Genomic DNA, 18,788 nt, shown 5'->3' with positions numbered 1-18,788 from the left:
TGTTAGTCTGCGGCGAGTGGCGGGCGGCACGTGTGGGGACGCCCCTTCCCTGGCAACGAAGGAGCGAAAGGCACCCGTTTGCTGGGGCGGGGCTGAGAGGCCCAAGGACTTGGCCGTAGCCCTGGAGTCCTTAAAGCGCTCAAGCGCGTGGTCAGCCTTGTCGCCAAAGAGGCGACGGCCATCGGACGGCATGTCCATCAGAGTGTTCTGGACATCTGCCAGGCGTGGCGTCTCACCACCACTGTCGTAACCATCGCTCTGCCTAGCGAGTCGGTGGTATCCAGCCCCCACCTGATCGAATATTTGGCTGCATCCCGGCCCTCCACAAGGGCTTGGCAGAGTTTGGCCCGTACCTCCAACGGGCACTCTGGCAGCACCTCTGCTACCGTCTCCCACAGAGAGTGGGTGTAGCGGCCCCCACAGAGAGTGGGTGTAGCGGCCCAAGAGGCATGCGGTGTTGGAAGACCGCAGTCCCAAACTAAGGGAGGAGAATATCTTCTTACCATAATTCTCATACCTCTTGGATTCCCTGTCCGGCGGGGCCGTCGGGTATGCGGTCTGGGAATTAGAGGCCTGGATAACCGGACTCTCGGGATGGGGTGGGAGGACAGGAAACATGGGTCGCCCGGAGCTGGGCGGTGGCGTCTGGCCACGTTCCTATCTACGGGCGAACCCGTAGCGGCCCTGAACCAAGTGCCCAAAAGAACGTCGGTCAAGGCCTCATTGAAGGGCAGCAGAGGCTCAGCCGAGCATGACTGTGGTTTAAGGACCTCTGTGAGGAGGTTAGTCCTCACGGCCGCGACGGGGAGCTCAAGGCCCAAGGCCTTGGCAGCCCTCGTCAACACAACACCATAGGTAGCCCCCTCCTCCGAAGCCACGGTAGGAGGAGAGACAAACCCAGTGTCCGGAGAGGTGTCCAGGCCACTGGCCTCCCCAAGGTCTCCTGCCAAGTCCTTATGAGACTGACACTCCTTGGTCAGAGGGTCCTCAGACCCCTCCCAATCCTCCTCTTCACCCATCTCCTGAGACTCAGGGTTGTAATTGAATAAGGTCGATTCATAGAAGTGGAAATCTCCAAGCGGTGTCTAGAGCGGCGCCAAGCGGCGCCGCTCCGACGTCGGAACCGAAGCAAAGCAGGTATCGGGGACGGCGCCGGAGGTGACACTTGACGGACCGACGCCGGGGGGGGGGTCATAAGGTCCACCGGTGACGATCCAGAGCCCGAGGAGGGCCCAGCGGCGTCCCGCGGCACTGGGCCCGAAGGCGCCAGCGGCGCTGTTCCCTGCGGCGCCGGGCCCGAAGGCACCGGCTGTGTTGGGATCGTGGGGCCCTGCCGCGCCAGGCCCGAAGGCGGCGGCGGGGACAAAGCCCCCGACGGCGTCGGGGTCAAACCCCCTGACCCGCTAGGGCCCCTAGACGGGTCCGCTGGGCCCGAAGGCGCCGCAGAGCCCATCGGAGGAGAAAGGGACCTCATGGCCATGAGGAAGCGCTCAATCTCCTCCGGCGTCGCGTCCTGCCCAGGGACCGGAGGGTGTAGGGCGAGATGAGACGTCCGCGACTCCGAAGGAGCCGCGTGGGCGGTGTCACCCGAACCCCCGGCCGCATCGCGCGAGCGTCGGGGGGAGTCAGAAGAGCGATGATGTCTCTTCGACTTTTTGTGCTTCTTAACTGACGACTTGGATCCGGAGGAGTGGTGCCGACTCCCGGAGCTGTGACGACTCCCGGAGCTGTGACGGCTCCCTTCCTGGCGACTTGTCCCTCAACCTCCCGTGGGACCGGGACCGGGATCTCACTCGGCGCGGGGCCGACTGCCGGAGTTCGAGCCCCCTGCGGGACCGCTCCCGCCTGGCTTTCCTCGAGAGGGCCCGACAGTCGGGGCAGGCCTCGTCGTGGTGGTCGACGCCTAGACAAGTTAGGCACAGGTGGTGAGGATCCGTGACCGACATGGTGCGGTCGCAATCGTCACAATGCTTGAAACCAGGCATCCCTACGGCACCGATCGGAGTTGCAAGACTTCGAGAAGGATCAAAAAGGATCTCAAAAAAGTTAGTCAAAAATTGACTGGGTTACTGCTTTTTCCAGACTTGCGCTGGCTGGCGCGGAAAAAAGAAGAACTGATGTCAGCACGCGGATGCGGCGTCTAAGTATTCTGACGACGTCATCACGGCGCCCACGACGCCGACGACAGACGCGGAGCCGCAGACGACGCCTACCGACGCGCAAGGGTACTGCTACGCAAAGGTTTCCGGATCCAGTCTGACGCCTGGGGATATTCTAAGGTAAGGAATCTATCACTGACATGTCTCTTTCAGATACATTGTTACCGAAGGTAAGTAACTCGTACATCTGATAAAGACTACTAGCTGCAGATTCCTTAACGTAGAATAGATACCCTAGCCATACCCAAGGGGAAGGAGGGTCTGCGAGAGGACCTCACCAGCCTGGACATAATAGAGGGTCCCACAGGGGACGAGGTCCCCGGGTAAAAGAGCCCTGTCCCCCCAGCATCTAGGCTGTCCACTCCTGCATCTAGAAGACCACCAACCCCAGAGGGGATGTGGGAAGACAAGAAGAGACACAGCCCGCGGTCCATCAGCAGGAGAAACGAGGGCTAGGCGAAAGGAGGCCAGAGAGCCCCACACCATTCAAGGTATCAAGAACCTCCCCCAGAGGCCCCAAGGCCCAAACAAGGAAGAGGAGCCCCTAGGATGAAGAGTAACCTAGAGACTCAAAGGAAAAGAGGTAGAGCAAAGGCAAGCCCGCCCCCACCGGGAACACGCCCAGTGAAGAGGGCAGCCAAGCCTAACACAGCCAGAAGGCAACAGGTCAAACAGAACGGCGCCTTCAACAATTAGGCAGGCGGAAGCAGAAAGGGTAGCACAATTACACCCAGGGGGAACCGCCTGTAGGAGAGTAGAGTCTGCAATCCTATGATCACCCCAGATTTTCGCTTTTTGCTTCACTGGTTTACGACTTTCCCTGGCTGTGGGCCTGCTAATCAGACCCACAGCCTAGCTGTTCTCTCTCTAAATTGACACGTGTACCTTAGGTGCATTTACCAATTGGTACTGGGCCACCTTATCAGTCCCTGTACCCAGGGCATAGGTGTACCCAGGGCCTACCAGGGGCTGCAGCATGTATTATGCCACCCCTGGCTGGCCATCCAAATCTGACACAACTGGCTGCACGACAGCTGGGGCAAGGTGGTGTAATCACCCTTTGCTTTAGATATAGTAGTCCTATATCTAACCCTAAAATGGACACATGTATTCCTACCAGTCACTCCTATGGCAGGCCTTATCAATCCTGAAGGCAGAGTGCTTGGAATTATGTGAGATGGTGCTCTGGCATGAGCTGAGCCCGTTTGCAGCTTGCGGAACCAAGTCCTAATAGCTGTTCCGTGATAACGCGTACCATATACTCTTAAGTGCATTATAATCCTCGCGGTTATTTGCCAACTTTGGTATCGCTTTATCAAAACATGTCGAGTAAGGTGTCATACGAATTGGAATACTAACCCCATGCCAATTCTGGCGACGGGGTTAGCATTCCACCCTTCTAGAGGGACACGACATGCATGTAACTGTGAACCTCGGTTAAAGTTAACTCGAGCCTCAGCATCACAAAATGGATGCTCCCACCACAGACACAAGTCTGACCTCCTGCTGCTGGGAGTCCTTCCAGCGAGGAGAGCTCGGACAAAGGGTTTCCTGTCAGGGGCGGTGCTAGCACCATCCCAGACAGGGTTTTGTGTATCCCAGGTAGGCAGGGCTGAGAGGAAGGTAACTGCAAGTGGCACCCCGGTGCTCACTGTGCATATGCCGGCTCAAACCATTTCCAGGGGCACCCCAGCCCCTGCGCTGGGGAAAGTCCGGACAAGGGAGAGGGGTGTAACCACCCCCCTCCTGGTCCCACCCATGGGCAGTACCTAGTCGCGTGCCAGCCCCTTTTCTTAGAATAAAGGTAGGAGCAGGCCCCCTTCCCAAATTAGATAGCATCGCGGTTTGCTGCACGTCCATCCTCAGGATCAAGACTGACCAGCTCCACGAGACCCGGATTCCCTGGCATCTCTGACCTCTACCTGCATCATCAGCCCAGCTGAAATTCGTGGGTGTGACGAGACCTGAGGGACCGGCCATTTTCAAAACCTGCACGACGCTTAACCAGCACGACCTCCGAGGGACCCTCGAGTGAGTGTCCTGGGGTTTGAGAAGCCCCAACCCTGAGCAGCTCCAGCACCGAAGCCCAGCCCCCCAGCATCCACGAGATCTGCGTGGGGCCCTTCTGCTCTTTGCTGCTCACCGCGTTGTCCTGTCACTTGCCCGTTGGCTAGTGGCCCTCCTGACGACGTACCAGGACTACTTCACCGCTGGTCTGGTTGCTCCAGACAGGCCCTTGCTCCCCTCCAAAAGAGGAGCACCACGGACCCTCCTGGTCCACTCCAGACGCCATCTTGACTCCACCGCGTGGGCTTGCCTTTGCCAAGGTTTGTTGCCCCCATCCTGGGTCCAGCATCGCCGAAAGCAGACACCTACGTGGGACAGCTCGCACCTCCAGCCTGGTCGTCGACAACGCCTCCTAGCCCGTGTGACTGCCGAGTCCAGCGTCGCCCACTCACCTGGTCCAGGTGACTTCATCCGGTGCCATTCTAGTGCCCACACAATCACTGGCTAGTGATTAAGAACTGAGTCCCCTCTGCTTTCAGGTCGTCTCCATCACCGATCCAGGCTTGGATCACACCGAACATCTTCACTGGTAGCCTGCCAGCAACTTCTTCTTTCAGGCTCCATAGACTACAACGAGGATTCCCGACGTCTTTTGAACCCTGTGCAGCCGCAGCCCCTGGGCTAGGTAACCCAAGCATTTCGGTGCTCCAACGCAGGTTCACTATCCAAGTGTCCAGATCCTTTTTCGTTTTAAGTCTACCTAGTCGGATTCGTTCGGAAACAGTAACTTTAGAAATACTAGCCTCCATAGACTTTGTCCCGCATCCCGCGTGAGAGTGCACACTCTGCACCCGATCTCCCTAGGCCTCCTGCTCCTAACCTTAGTGTTTGGTAGTGTAGTCCTAGCGATCCTGAAGCCTCTTGATCTTGTTACTTACCTGCTTGTATTTCGCATTCCACTTTTAGAGTATATGGTTTTTCGTGCCCCTCGGGCATTTGTGTAAATTGTGCAACTTGAAGTATTTTCGTAAGAGTTTATATTGTGCTTAGCTCCCTGACTCATAAAGAGTTCAGGGTAGACTTGTTCTAAATAAATATACTTTATTTTCATAACAACATGTGTGGTGTCCTTTCACTTGGTGTTCAAGGGGTATATGTGATGGTATAACAGCTGGCTTAACACGCCCTCTAGAGTTTAGCCTAAAGACTGATTTTGTCCACGCTACTAGGATAGCTGGTGTATAAGGTTTCCTTACAACCAATCATCAATAAGGGTCGTTTAGTATGATACACAGTGATCACTAGAATAGTGAGCACTATATATCAGGCCAACTTCTCACAACAAGCACCTGCCAAAAAGGAGCAGAGGCTCCACATCCACTGTGCCCTGGTGAAGAAATCCAACAAAGGATCCAAATGCAAGAAGACAGAGGGTGGCTGCATTCGTAAGATATGTGCAGCTCTATTAACTGCCCTCGCAAAGTCTACGCTAGCCTCTGTTGCCATGCGAGGGGGAGACAGCAAGTCATCCATTGGGGAAGGCAGCAGGCTAATCTATCCACTCAACTACAGAGGCCCTGCAGAAAAATTATCCGGCCAGTACCCCATGGGCCCCTGCTCCGTGGAGCATGGAAAAAACCCTGTGGGCGGTGAACCCACAGGGGTCATATCCTCCAGTAGAGTAACAGCCAGGGACAGTACCGGCGTCGCCCGATGTCAGCACGGCGTTGCCGACCTCCGTAGACGACTCGTCCACCCGGCGTTGGACCAGCGTCAACTCGACCTCCACTGAGACAGGAGCCGGCCGGGAGGAACGAAGTCGACTTGGAGTCGAACTCTGCGTTGCAGCCACATCCGGACATGACACAGGGAGCCCCGCAGGACTGTGTGAAGACACGTCAGGAGGGCTAGATGTCAGAGTGGGACGCCCATTCGGGCTGTGTCGCAACGTCGCAGCGACCCTTGAAACGGAGTCAAGGCACTTGGTCAGCACAGAGGGCGAACCCGCAGGTGAACCCCAGACCTGTATCCCTACCCTGACTGTGGGGCCCGAAGGTGCGCCAGGGAGAAGGGGTGGCCCAAAGAAGGCTTGCAGAGCCCTGGAATAGGGCTCCATCTGGGTCCGAGCCGCCCCAGCACCAGGAAATGGTGATTAGGCGGGAGTCAACTCCTGAGGGCTCGCGTCCAGTGAAGACCGGAAGCGGCGGCCCTCGATGTCTTGTTTGTACGAGGTCGACAACCTCCGTGACTTCTTCCGGTGCGTACCTGAGGCAGGCCAACTACGTCCCCGGTATGTTTCCGGGATCTGCTTCGAGCCGAGACCTCAGCGTGGGAGGAAGAATGTTGCTGCTTGGATTCTTCCTCCAGAGACGGAAGCTGGCGCCGCGAGGACTCTGACCGGACACCCAGGCATACAACAGTTTGATCAGATGTTCACACAGGGACTTCGGCTTCAGCTTCCTGCAGGCGTTGCACTCGGAGGAGTCGTGGTGCTCGTCCAAGACCCACATACACATCTCGTGTGGATCCGTTGCTGACATCTGCCGCGAACAGGACGCACATAATTTGAAGCCCGCAGGCATCGACACACTGTTCCAGACGCGAAAGGCGTCGTGAAGGCCTGAACAAACAGGCTTGAGGAACTGCTAAACTCCGGATCCGCGTTGGGACGCGGGAAAGAATAAAACTGATGTCAGCTTGCCAGGGGGTCTTATATGCCTCCATTGACGTCACTTTCGTGGACGACGTCAGGACGGAGCCGGGCAACACTGCCACCCGGAGTACAGAGTGCTGGGGAAAAAGTTTACCGGATACAGTCTGACGCCTAGGGATATTCTAAGTTAAGGAATCTACAGCTAGATGTCTCGATCAGCTACAGCTGCTGCTGGAAACTCGTGCTTTGATATTATGGGGATGCATGTTTAGGTAACACACACCTGGAAAGGACCATGCGGTTCCTATGATGTAGATATACCATCAAGCACTAAGGTATGGGGTCTGCTGACAAAGCCTAGAGATATATTATATAATAAAGCTTCTTCTTACCAAGGGGAGGGTGGGTTAGGCCTTACAGTCCTTTATCCACTGTCTTTATATAACGACATCTCCCTTTATGAAATATGGCCTTGCTGCAATGCTAACTGTGTTAGGTTTGTAGATTTTGCTGCTGGTTGTGGCTTGTATACGGTGTTTTAGAACACAATAGTTGAAATAAACATTTTGAACTATATTTTTGTCTTCAGTCAGTTCTCATTGTGGACATGTACATGAGAGTGAGCGAAAAGGTGCTTCTTGTTACCGCGATTCCTGAGAGATCCGTTGTGTTCTGGGGTGTCTAATCATTTGCTTCTTCACGAGTGTGCAGGAGAACGGGTGAGACACTATAGCTAGTTAGTCCTGGGTTCATGGTCATTAAGGTGGTGGGAAGGATTAAATCCTATAGACCTAGGTCCTATATTCCTGCGCACAGTTCTGTGTATCTGCAGAATCCCTGCAACAGTCTGAGATAACAAACATAACCCTACCTCAGATTGCTTATCTATTAAGCTGATCAGTGGGTTGCTATTCAAGTAATACGTTCAAATGTCAGTCATGAAATTTAAAATACAAATACATTTGGTACAAATGTGAATTTCAGACTAAATATTCCAAGTATCATTTTCAGAGATGTAAAACAGTAGTGAACGAATAAAAATAAACGGCAAAATAGATTTTTGTCCAAAGGGACTAAGCTCAAACAAAATCTACTTTAAATTCTCTAGTGAGTGACATAACCCATAACGTGACCATACAAAAAAAAATTACACGAAAATCATAACTAACAAACCTGTTTTAAATCTGGTGTTTTTTTCTCTGGGGTTCGAAGTTTATTTATTTCAGGTCCTGGACTGCTTTCAACTTTACCTAAAATATTGTAAAATAAAACACAACAGGATTGTCAAATTCTTATTTGAGATCTGGAAAAAATATATATACATACTTGCACGATATGCCAAAAACGTACATAAGTAAAATAAACCTCCAGCGGGGATTATGCAAAAATAATCCTCGATTTCCCTTTTTGGGTTTGCCACTGGCTAATGAACAGCATTTACTCCAGTATCTTTTTTATTTCTGACCACTTACCACTGCCTTCTTTCGTTGAGCCAGTGCCACTGCTCTAACTCATCTTTTCATTGCTTTGACCTTTTTAGTACCTGTTAGTTCCTCCTTTTTCTGCCATTTTGTTTCACGGTTTTCACTGTATGTGCCCCGTTTCTGTGCCTGCTTTGCTCGTTCTGTGCCCATTTTTGTAATTTGCCATATATTTCCTCTCATTGCTTACACTGCCCTATCTGGCACTTGCTTGCCTTGATAGTAAGGTCTGACCTTCTCAGAGCCTCAAGTACCATCCCAAGGCGGATCAGGTGCCAGGTGGAGCTAAAGGAAGCAATTCATCTAGATATGCTGCACTAAAGGATTCCAATCCAGCAAGGACTTTATTCACCAACCTTTGTAAAGTTTCAGATGCATTTCTAAAACCAAGGGACATCAAAGTGAATTGGTAAGGCCCATCTGGGGTTGAAAATACAGATGTTTCCTTTGCTCCTGGAGTCAGACCTTTCCTTTCAGTACCATAATGTGAGATTAAAGGTATTCAGATATTTGGCTGTACCCAACCTGTCAATAAGTTCATCTGCCCTTGGAATTGGGCATGCATTGGTTTTGGTCACCGCATTGAGACCACACAAAACCTCATTTCTTTCTTACCACCATGGGTCTGAGGTTTGGGGACTAAGACAAATGGGCTGGCCCAGGGCTCTCAGATGGCTCTTCGACTGCAAATTCCAGCATCTTGATTACATCAGCTTTGATGCTCTCTTTCACATGATCGGACTGCCTGTAAATTCTATTCTTGACAGGAAGGCTCTCACCATTGTCCACATCATGGGTAAATTAGCTAGTCTGACCAGGGGTCAAAGAGGAGAGTGCAGCAAACTGATTTAGGACTTGCCTGCAATCAGTCTTCTGGTGGGTAGTGAGTGTGTCTGAGATCACTCCTTCCACTGACCCATCTTTTGGATTGTTGGACAGGTCAGGGAGAGGTTCACTCTCTGCTTCCCGATCCTCATCTGTAACCATGAGCATGGTCACATTTGCCCAGTCATATTAGGGTTTAAGGTGGATGACATGGATGACCCTCTTGAAGTTCCTGTCAGAGACAAGGTCCACCAGATTGGTGACCTCCGCGTTACTTTCTAGGATAGGGTATGGCACGCTCACTTATTCTAAGGGGGGCCCTAGGAGCCACATGCTCCAAAACCTACACCTCCTGCCCTGGCTGGAACTCAACCATAGAAGCCTTTTTTGTGATTCCTAGGAAGGGAAGAAAGGGAAATGGATGTGGGGTGTTCCTGGTCTAGAATGGAAACTATAGATGGAATAGCTCCAATAAGAAGCAAGGGCCTCACACACCCCAAAGTTTAGTTTCACGTCGGAAACCAGAGAAGACCTCCGGCAATGAGCCCCCATTTTGGGCCTGTTGGGCTTTGCAGGGCCGGCTCAACAAGGAGCTGCTCTATGACGAAGCAGGACACACTTCGGGCTGTGTGAGGGCTCCTTATTGGCGCTATTCCATCTATAGTTTCCATTCTAGACCAGGAACACACCACCTTCATTAGCCCTTCCTCCTTCTTCCCCTTCCATGCCCTTCTTAGGAACTGCATACTATTCTTCTTGCTATATCTACTAGGGACCTGTATGCTGGACCTACCAAGACCCTGCCCCTCTTGTTTGTGAAAGCCTTTTTGTGATACCATTGCTTCTGGCGGTCCTGGCTGGCTTCAAGGCTTTTACTGGCTTTTTCCATGTATTCAGCCATCCTGGAGCAGAAGCCAAGCACATAGTCCACTACATCTTGCTTAGGTTCAATGAGAGGTTTCTCCCATGACTCCTTCACAAGGCACAGTGGTCCCCTAACAGGATGACCAAATAGAAGATCACATGGGACAACCCCACTTTCCTTCTGTGGAACTTACCTGTAATCAAATAGCAGGCATTGAAGTAAGACATCACATATCTGTAGGAGAGTAGGGTCTGCTTCCTATGGTCACCCCCACTTTTTGCTTTGCTTTACTGGTTTTCGACTTAGATATGGCTGTGGGCCTGCTAATCAGACCCACAGCACAGATGCACTCTCTCTAAATTCACACCATGTACTCTAGGTAAATCCACAATTGGGATTTGGTTCACCTTGTCAGCCCCTGTAGAAGTGTACCATAGGTACTCAGGGCATAGGTGTAAACGAGGCCTACCGGAGGCTGCAGCATGTATTATGAATGTGAGAAGTTGGCCTGATATGTAGTGCTCACTATTCTAGTGATCACTGTGTATCATTCCAAACAACCCTTATTGATGATTGGTTGTAAGTCAACCTTATAGACCAGCTATCCTAGTAGCGTGGACAAAAGCAGTCTTTAGGCTAAACTCTAGAGGGCGTGTTAAGCCAGCTGTTATACCATCACATATACCCCTTGAACACCAAGTGAAAGGACACCGCACAAGTTGTTATGAAAATAAAAGGATATTTATTTATAACAAGTCTACCCTGAACTCTTTATGAGTCAGGGAGCTAAGCACAATACAAAACTCTTACGAAAATACTTTAAGTCGCACAATTTACACAAATGCCCGAGGGGCACGAAAAACCATATACACTAAAAGTGGAATGCGAAATACTAGCAGGTAAGTAACAAGATCCAGAGGCTTTAGGATCGCTAGGACTACACTACTGAACCTTCAGGTTAGGAGCAGGAGGCCTAGGGAGATCGGGTGCAGAGTGTGCACTCTCACGCGGGATGCTGGACAAAGTCTATGGATACTAGTATTCGTAAAGTTAGTGTTATCGGACGAATCCGACTAGATAGGCTGAAAACGAAAAAGGATCTGGACACTTAGATAGTGAACCTACGTTGGAGTACCGAAATGCTCAAGTTACCTAGCCCAGGGGCTGCGGCTGCATAGGGTTCAAAAGACGTCGGGAATCCTCGTTACAGTCTATGGAGCCTGAAAGAAGAAGTTGCTGGCAGGCGACCAGTGATGATGTTCGGAGTGATCCAAGCCTGGATCGAAGATGGAGACGACCTGAAAGCAGAGGGGACTCAGTTCTTAACCACTAGCCAGTGATTAGGTGGGCACCAGGATGGCACCGGATGAAGTCACCTCGACCAGGTGAGTGGGCGACGCTGGACTCTGCTGTCCCTCGGACCAGGAGGCATTGTCGGCGACCAGGATGGAGGTGCGAGCTGTCCCACGAAGGTGTCTGCTGTCGGCGATGCTGGACCCAGGATTGGGGCAACAAACCTTGGCAAAGTCAAGCCCACGCGGTGGAGTCAAGATGGCGTCTGGAGTGGACCAGGAGGGTCCGGGTTGCTCCTCTCGTGGAAGGGAGCAAGGGCCAGTCTGGAGCAACCAGACCAGCGGTGCAATCGTTGTGGTTCGTCGTCAGGAGAGCCACTAGCCAGCAGGCAAGTGACCGGACAACGCGGTGAGCAGCAAAGAGCAGAAGGGCCCCACGCAGATCTCGTGGATGCTGGGGGGCTGGACTTCGGTGCTGGAGCTGGTCAGGGCTTCTCAAACCCCAAAGTACTCACTCGAGGATCCCTCGGCAGTCGTGCTGGTTAAGCGTCGTGCAGTTTTGAAGATGGCCGGTCCCTTCAGGTCTCGTCACACCCACGAATCTCAGCTGGGCTGATGATGCAGGTAGAGGTCAGAGGTGCCAGGGAATCCGGGTCTCGTCGAGCTGGGCAGTCTTGATCCGGAAGATGGACTTACAGCAAACCGCGATGCTTAGATGGTGCCTGCGGGTGCAGGGTGGCTACTCCTTAGACACAAGGGAGAGTCTTCAGCAATGGTCAAGAGTTCTTTCGTGGAAAGTAGTCAAGTTTCAGAATTATCTAATTTGGGAAGGGGGCCTGCTCCTACCTTTATTCTAGAAAAAGGGGCAGGCACGCGACTAGGTCCTGCCCATGGGTGGGACCAGGAGGGGGGTGGTTACACCCCTCTCCCTTGTCCGGACTTTCCCCAGCTCAGGGGCTGGTGTGCCCCTGGAACTGGTTCAAACCGGCAGATGCATAGTGAGCACCGGGGTGCCACTTGCAGTCACCTTCCTCTCAGCCCTACCTACCTGGGATACACAAAACCCTGTCTGGGATGGTGCTAGCACCGCCCCTGACAGGAAACCCTTTGTCCAAGCTCTCCTCGCTGGAAGGATCAGGAGGTCAGACTTGTGTCTGTGGTGGCAGCATCCATTTTGTGATGCTGAGGCTCGAGTTAACTTTAACCGGGGTTCACAGTTAAATACATGTCGTGTCCCTCTAGAAGGGTGGAATGCTAACCCCGTCGCCAGAATTGGCGAGGGGTTAGTATTCCAATTCGTATGACACCTTACTCGACATGTTTTGATAAAGCGATACCAAAGTTGGCAAATAACCGCGAGGATTATAATGCACTTAGGAGTATATGGTACGCGTTATCATGGAACAGCTATTAGGACTTGGTTCCGCAAGCTGCAAACGGGCTCAGCTCATGCCAGAGCACCATCTCACATGATTCCACGCACTCTGCCTTCAGGATTGATAAGGCCTGCCATAGGAGTGACTGATAGGAATACATGTGTCCATTTTAGGGTTAGATATAGGAATACTATATCTAAAGCAAAGGATGATTACACCACCTTGCCCCAGCTGTCGTGCAGCCAGTTGTGTCAGATTTGGATGGCCAGCCAGGGGTGGCATAATACATGCTGCAGCCCCTGGTAGGCCCTGGGTACACCTATGCCCTGGATACTTAAGGTATACTGTACAGGGACTGATAAGGTGGCCCAGTACCAATTGGTAAATGCACCTAAGGTACATGTGTGTCAGTTTAGAGAGAGAACAGCTAGGCTGTGGGTCTGATTAGCAGGCCCACAGCCAGAGAAAGTCGTAAACCAGTGAAGCACAAGCATTTGCAATGCAATAGGTCTCGCATTAGGAAAGTTTGAGCTATTGGTATTGTAAATGACACATTTTTTATTTATGTGTTGGTTTTGAAAATAGCAAATTTAATAGCTTTGTCATTTACAATGCCAATAGTTCTAACGTTTGCAAATGTGACACCTATAGCATTTGTAATGCAATACGTGTTGTATTTACGTGACTTAGATGTATTGATATTTCAAATAACAATGGCTTTTACATTTTTTAATAATTAATACTTAAATAAAAGTTATTGTAATTTATAATAGCAATAGCTTAAACTTTTGTAAAAAAAATTGTGAAGATTATGTTAATTGTATTTTATTTTGACGAAAATCCAAGAACAGAAGTGAAATATTAACATCTTTTTATGACATTTGTAATAAAGCTTGAAACATTGAGAGAACATATTTGAACCAGTTATTGAATGGTTGCACAGATTGATGCTGTGGTGGCGCTGAGTGATATTGTGGTGGCAACGAGTGATGCTGTGGCGTTCATTGATGCTGTGGTAGCGCCTAGTGATGTTGTATTTCCCATGAGTGATGCTGTGGTGGTGCTGAGTGATGCTGTGGCGAAGTGATAGATAGAGTGAAGGCGATAGATAGATAGAGTGATGGCGATAGATAGAGTAAGTGCGATAGATAGATAGAGTGTATTTATGTTGCATTGAGTAGTGTAAGTATGAGGTGTGTAATTATACGGCACTGAGTGGTATTATGTGAAGTGTATTTACGTTGCATTGAGAAGAGTAATTATATGGGGTGTAATTACGTGGCACTGAGTGGTAATATGGGGAGTGTATGTTGTATTCAGTAGAGTAATTATGTGGCACTGAGTGGTATTTGGAGTGTATGTTGTATTGAGTGCAGTGTAATTATGTAGCATATTATACGGCACTGAGTGGTATTATGTGAAATGTATTTACGTTGCATTGAGAAGAGTAATTATATGGGGTGTAATTACGTGGCACTGAGTGGTAATATGGGGAGTGTATGTTGCATTCAGTAGAGTGTACTTATGTGGCACTGAGTGGGATTTGGAGTGAATGTTGCATTGAGTGCAGTGTAATTATGTGGTGTGTAATTATGTGGCACTCAGTAGTATTTGGAGTGTATGTTGCATGGAGTGCAGTGTAAATATGTAATATGTAATTTTGTGGCACTGAGTCGTATTGTTTGGAGTGTATATGGCATTGAGTGCAGTGTAACTATGTAGCATATAATTATGTGGCACTGAGTGGTATTTGGAGTGTATGTTGCATTGAGAGCTGGGTAATTATGTGGCAGCGCAGTGTGTGAGGCAACGCAGTGTGTGTGTGTGTGTGTGAGGCAGCGCAGTGTGTGTGTGTGAGGCAGTGCAGTGTGTGTGTGTGAGGCAGTGCATTGTGTGTGTGTGAGGCAGTGTTTGTGTGTGAGGCAGCGTGTGTGTGAGGGAGCGCAGTGTGTGTGTGTGAGGCAGCGTGTGTGTGTTTGAGGAAGTGCAATGTGTGTGTGTGTGTGTGAGGCAGCGCAGTGTGTGTGTGTGTGTGTGGCAGCGCAGTGTGTGTGTGAGGCTGTGCAGTGTGTGTGAGGCAGCGCAGTGTGTGAGGTAGTGCAGTGTGTGTGAGGCAGTGCAGTGTGTGAGGTAGTGCAGTGTGTGTGAGGCAGCACAGAGTGTGTGAGGCAGCCCAGTGTGTGTGAGGCAGCGCAGTGTGTGTGAGGCAGCGCAGTGTGTGTGAGGCAGCGCAGTGTGTGTGAGGCAGCGCAGTGTGTGTGAGGCAGCGCAGTGTGTGTGAGGCAGCGCAGTGTGTGTGAGGCAGCGCAGTGTGTGTGAGGCAGCGCAGTGTGTGTGAGGCAGCGCAGTGTGTGTGAGGCAGCGCAGTGTGTGTGAGGCAGCGCAGTGTGTGTGTGGCAGCGCAGTGTGTTGAGGCAGCGCAGTGTGTTGAGGCAGCGCAGTGTGTTGAAGCAGCGCAGTGTGTGTGAGGCAGCGCAGTGTGTGTGAGGCAGCGCAGTGTGTGTGAGGCAGCGCAGTGTGTGTGAGGCAGCGCAGTGTGTGTGAGGCAGCGCAGTGTGTGTGAGGCAGCGCAGTGTGTGTGAGGCAGCGCAGTGTGTGTGAGGCAGCGCAGTGTGTGTGAGGCAGCGCAATGTGTAGCAGGGCAGTGTGTGCGTGATGCAGCGCAGTGTGTGTGTGAGGCAGTGTAGTATGTGTGTCATAGGGCAGTGTGTGTGTGTAACAGCGCAGTGTGTGTGATAGGACAGTGTGAGTGACACACAGCAGTGTGTGGCTCCATACTGTGTTTGTGATGCAGCGCAGTGTGACTGTGTGTGAGGCAGCGCAGTGTGTGTGTGAGGCAGCGCAGTGTGTGTGTGTGTGAGGCAGCGCAGTGTGTGTGTGTGAGGCAGCGCAGTGTGTGCGTGAGGCAGCGCAGTGTGTGTGTGTGTGAGAGGCAGCGCAGTGTGTGTGTGTGAGAGGCAGTGCAGTGTGTGTGTGAGGCAGTGCAGTGTGTGTGTGTGTGTGTGTGAGGCAGCGCAGTGTGTGTGTGTGAGGCAGCGCAGTGTGTGTGAGGCAGCGCAGTGTGTGTGAGGCAGCGCAGTGTGTGTGAGGCAGCGCAGTGTGTGTGAGGCAGCGCAGTGTGTGTGAGGCAGCGCAGTGTGTGTGTGTGTGAGGCAGCGCAGTGTGTGTGTGTGTGAGGCAGCGCAGTGTGTGTGAGAGGCAGCGCGGTGTGTGAGAGGCAGCGCAGTGTGTGTGAGGGAGGGCAGCGCAGTGTGTGTGAGGGAGGGCAGCGCAGTGTGTGTGAGGGAGGGCAGCGCAGTGTGTGTGAGGGAGGGCAGCGCAGTGTGTGTGTGAGGCAGCACAGTGTGTGTGTGAGGCAGCGCAGTGTGTGTGTGAGGCAGCGCAGTGTGTGTGTGAGGCAGCGCAGTGTGTGTGTGAGGCAGCGCAGTGTGTGTGTGAGGCAGCGCAGTGTGTGTGTGAGGCAGCGCAGTGTGTGTGTGAGGCAGCGCAGTGTGTGTGTGAGGCAGCGCAGTGTGTGTGTGAGGCAGCGCAGTGTGTGTGTGAGGCAGCGCAGTGTGTGTGTGAGGCAGCGCAGTGTGTGTGTGAGGCAGCGCAGTGTGTGTGTGAGGCAGCGCAGTGTGTGTGTGAGGCAGCGCAGTGTGTGTGAGGCAGCGCAGTGTGTGTGTGAGGCAGCGCAGTGTGTGTGTGTGTGAGGCAGCGCAGTGTGTGTGTGTGTGAGGCAGCACAGTGTGTGTGAGGCAGCGCAGTGTGTGTGAGGCAGCGCAGTGTGTGTGAGGCAGCGCAGTGTGTGTGTGTGTGTGTGTGAGGCCGCGTAGTGTGTGTGTGTGTGAGGCAGCGCAGTTTGTGTGAGGCAGCGCAGTGTCCAATGTGTGGAAGGCCCTGGTTACTTCAGCATGAATGACGCATTTGCACTTCATAGCAGCTAGATTTAGACCGGCACTGCAGGATTATAAACCCCTTGGAAGCCCTTGAATCGTCTGTACATCCAGTTCTAGGGTCACAAGACTCATTATGTTGTTTTATGTATTTCCAATACACGTGGCTGTGTTTAAATGTGACGGGGTTCTGCTTGGCCCAAAACATGGGCTTCAAACGTCTGGTCGCAGAGCGGTGCAGCCGCCTGCAGGCTGGAAGCACACGGCTTGACGTGGAATGATTTACATTTAAACAAAAATAAAATCAATGGGTTTACATAGGTTACGACTGCCCTATATGAACACGGTGACAGAGACTGGAAAACAACTGCTTGATTGCTGGTAGGTAGAGAAATGCATTTATAGGAAAACGTGTTTATTTTCGATTTTTTGACAACATAATATATCAAAGTAATATAGATACACCTAAAAAACTGATTCTGCGCGAGCCACTGCCGCCGATTTTGCAGTTTCCTACCTAACCTTCGTAAATAGTGTATAGCCACCGGTTTTACCAATCAACGCAGTAGTGCTTATTTTATCAACTGAGGTAAGATGAAACTTTGAGCAGTGACTCGCATTGTAACATGCTACTTGCACACTGTAGATGGGGCTACCCGCTCAGATGTTTTACCTGCGTTGGAACCTGTGGCTGAAAGTCCCCCACACATGTGTTTTAAAGGGTTGGAGCCTGTAGGTGTGACCACAAAGATCTCCGCAGTGGGCGTATCACGCCTCTGGTCCACTACAGATGTGTTTTTTTTTCTAAGGAGACATTTCAGATAAAACGTGAAACCCTGTCGCTGTTACTTATAAGACAGCTCCAATGGTGAGGGTTCTGGAAGGGCATGGTCTTTTTTTACATAACCCCTTGGGCGTGCCCACCACCATGCAGCAGAAAGAAAAACAAGCATAATCATGGTGGGTGAGAGATAGGAACAGGGGGAGGGGGCAGGGGTGAGTGATCGAAACAAAGTGGAGGGTGTGAGGTGGGAACAGGGCGGAGGGGTGAGAAGAGGTTGGAGGTGATGAGAAACGGGAGAGGGTGAAAGTGAGAGATGGGTGGAGGGTGAGTGATGAGAAGAGGGTGCAAATATGAGAGGAAGACCATAGTGAGGTGGATGTGACATATAGGAGCGGGGTGCGGAGGCTGGGGATGGGGTACAGTGCGCAGAGTTAAGAAAGTAACAATAGTGTGAGGTACCAGGAGAGGGAAAGGAACCGGACGGATGAGTGAGAGAAATAAAGAACAGTGGCCGAGGAGTTCGGATTGGGACAGTGCGGAGGTAGAGGTGGATGAGTTGAGAAAGAAACAAGCGGGTGGGGAAGAGATGTTTGGGGTAGTAATAGACACCGTAAGGGTAGATGGGTGAGGGATCGGTGGATAGGTGAGGGACTGACGGATAGACCGGCGAGAGTCCTGGTCGGGTGATTGACGGGTAGAATGGAGAGAGAGGAGGCGAGATGATTAGGAGAAGCAGTTAAGAAAAGTGAGAGAGGTGGGTGCAGAGGTGAGAGCGATAAGTGGATGGGGGACTGCAGGAGGGAGCGGAGGGCTGATGGGTGAGTGCACAAATTGAGGGATGAAAAGCGGAGCAGTGACTACTTGGGGAGGAATGAGCGTTTGGAAAGTGTTAAGGGGTGGGGGGAGGAGTGGAACGGTCCAATGGTCGAAGGATGTGTGGTTGAGTAGAGGGAGCCCGGGTGGAGCCGTAGCGCATGGCTGACAGTGGTGAAAGGGGGAGACCTGCAAGAATGTTGTGATGGGCGGAGGGGGAGGCAGGGTAAAAGTGTGAGCGGCTTAGGCAGGACGAAAGGCTGAAGTGTGTGGGAAGAAGTTAAGAGAAACTAGGAAAGGCTATAAACCTCCGATGTTTGGCATTCTGTAGCCCCACGGACAGAAATATGCAGAGAAGGATACGGTTGTGAAAGAACATGCTGACCAGTTAGAATAGAAAACAAGAAATAAAGATTATTTCAAAGTTACCTTGGCGGGGCTTGCTGGGCATGCTTGTGTGCTTCCCAGAGAGACAGGAGATTGGGAAACGCACGCGCGCGGCCGGCGCCGATCGCTTTCCAGAGCGTGCGCGTGACATCTCCTGTCTCCTGGGAAGCAGACCCGACAGCATTAGTATCGCGCCTGCGCGATGGCATATGGCTTCGCCATGCATCGCAGGCGCGAGACCTAAAAAAGCAAAAATCTGGGGTGATCATAG

The 18,788-nt window shown here is 51.8% G+C and overlaps 1 protein-coding gene across 2 annotated transcripts in view; it reads right to left on the bottom strand.

Moving 5' to 3' along the window:
* HELZ (helicase with zinc finger) overlaps nt 1-18,788 on the bottom strand; it is a 1,742,088-nt gene that overhangs the window by 263,707 nt on the left and 1,459,593 nt on the right. For both annotated transcript variants that reach the window (XM_086930935.1, XM_086930936.1), the window contains exon 27: nt 7,993-8,069. In XM_086930935.1, the coding sequence (XP_086787061.1) occupies nt 7,993-8,069 (77 nt within the window). The remainder of the gene's footprint in view (nt 1-7,992; nt 8,070-18,788) is intronic.

This window comes from Lissotriton vulgaris, chromosome 7 (assembly GCF_964263255.1).
Source record: "Lissotriton vulgaris chromosome 7, aLisVul1.2, whole genome shotgun sequence".
Classification (NCBI taxonomy): domain Eukaryota; kingdom Metazoa; phylum Chordata; class Amphibia; order Caudata; family Salamandridae; genus Lissotriton; species Lissotriton vulgaris.
The sequence above is the reverse complement of the archived record's forward strand: the minus strand, read 5'-3'. Positions and strand labels throughout refer to the sequence as shown.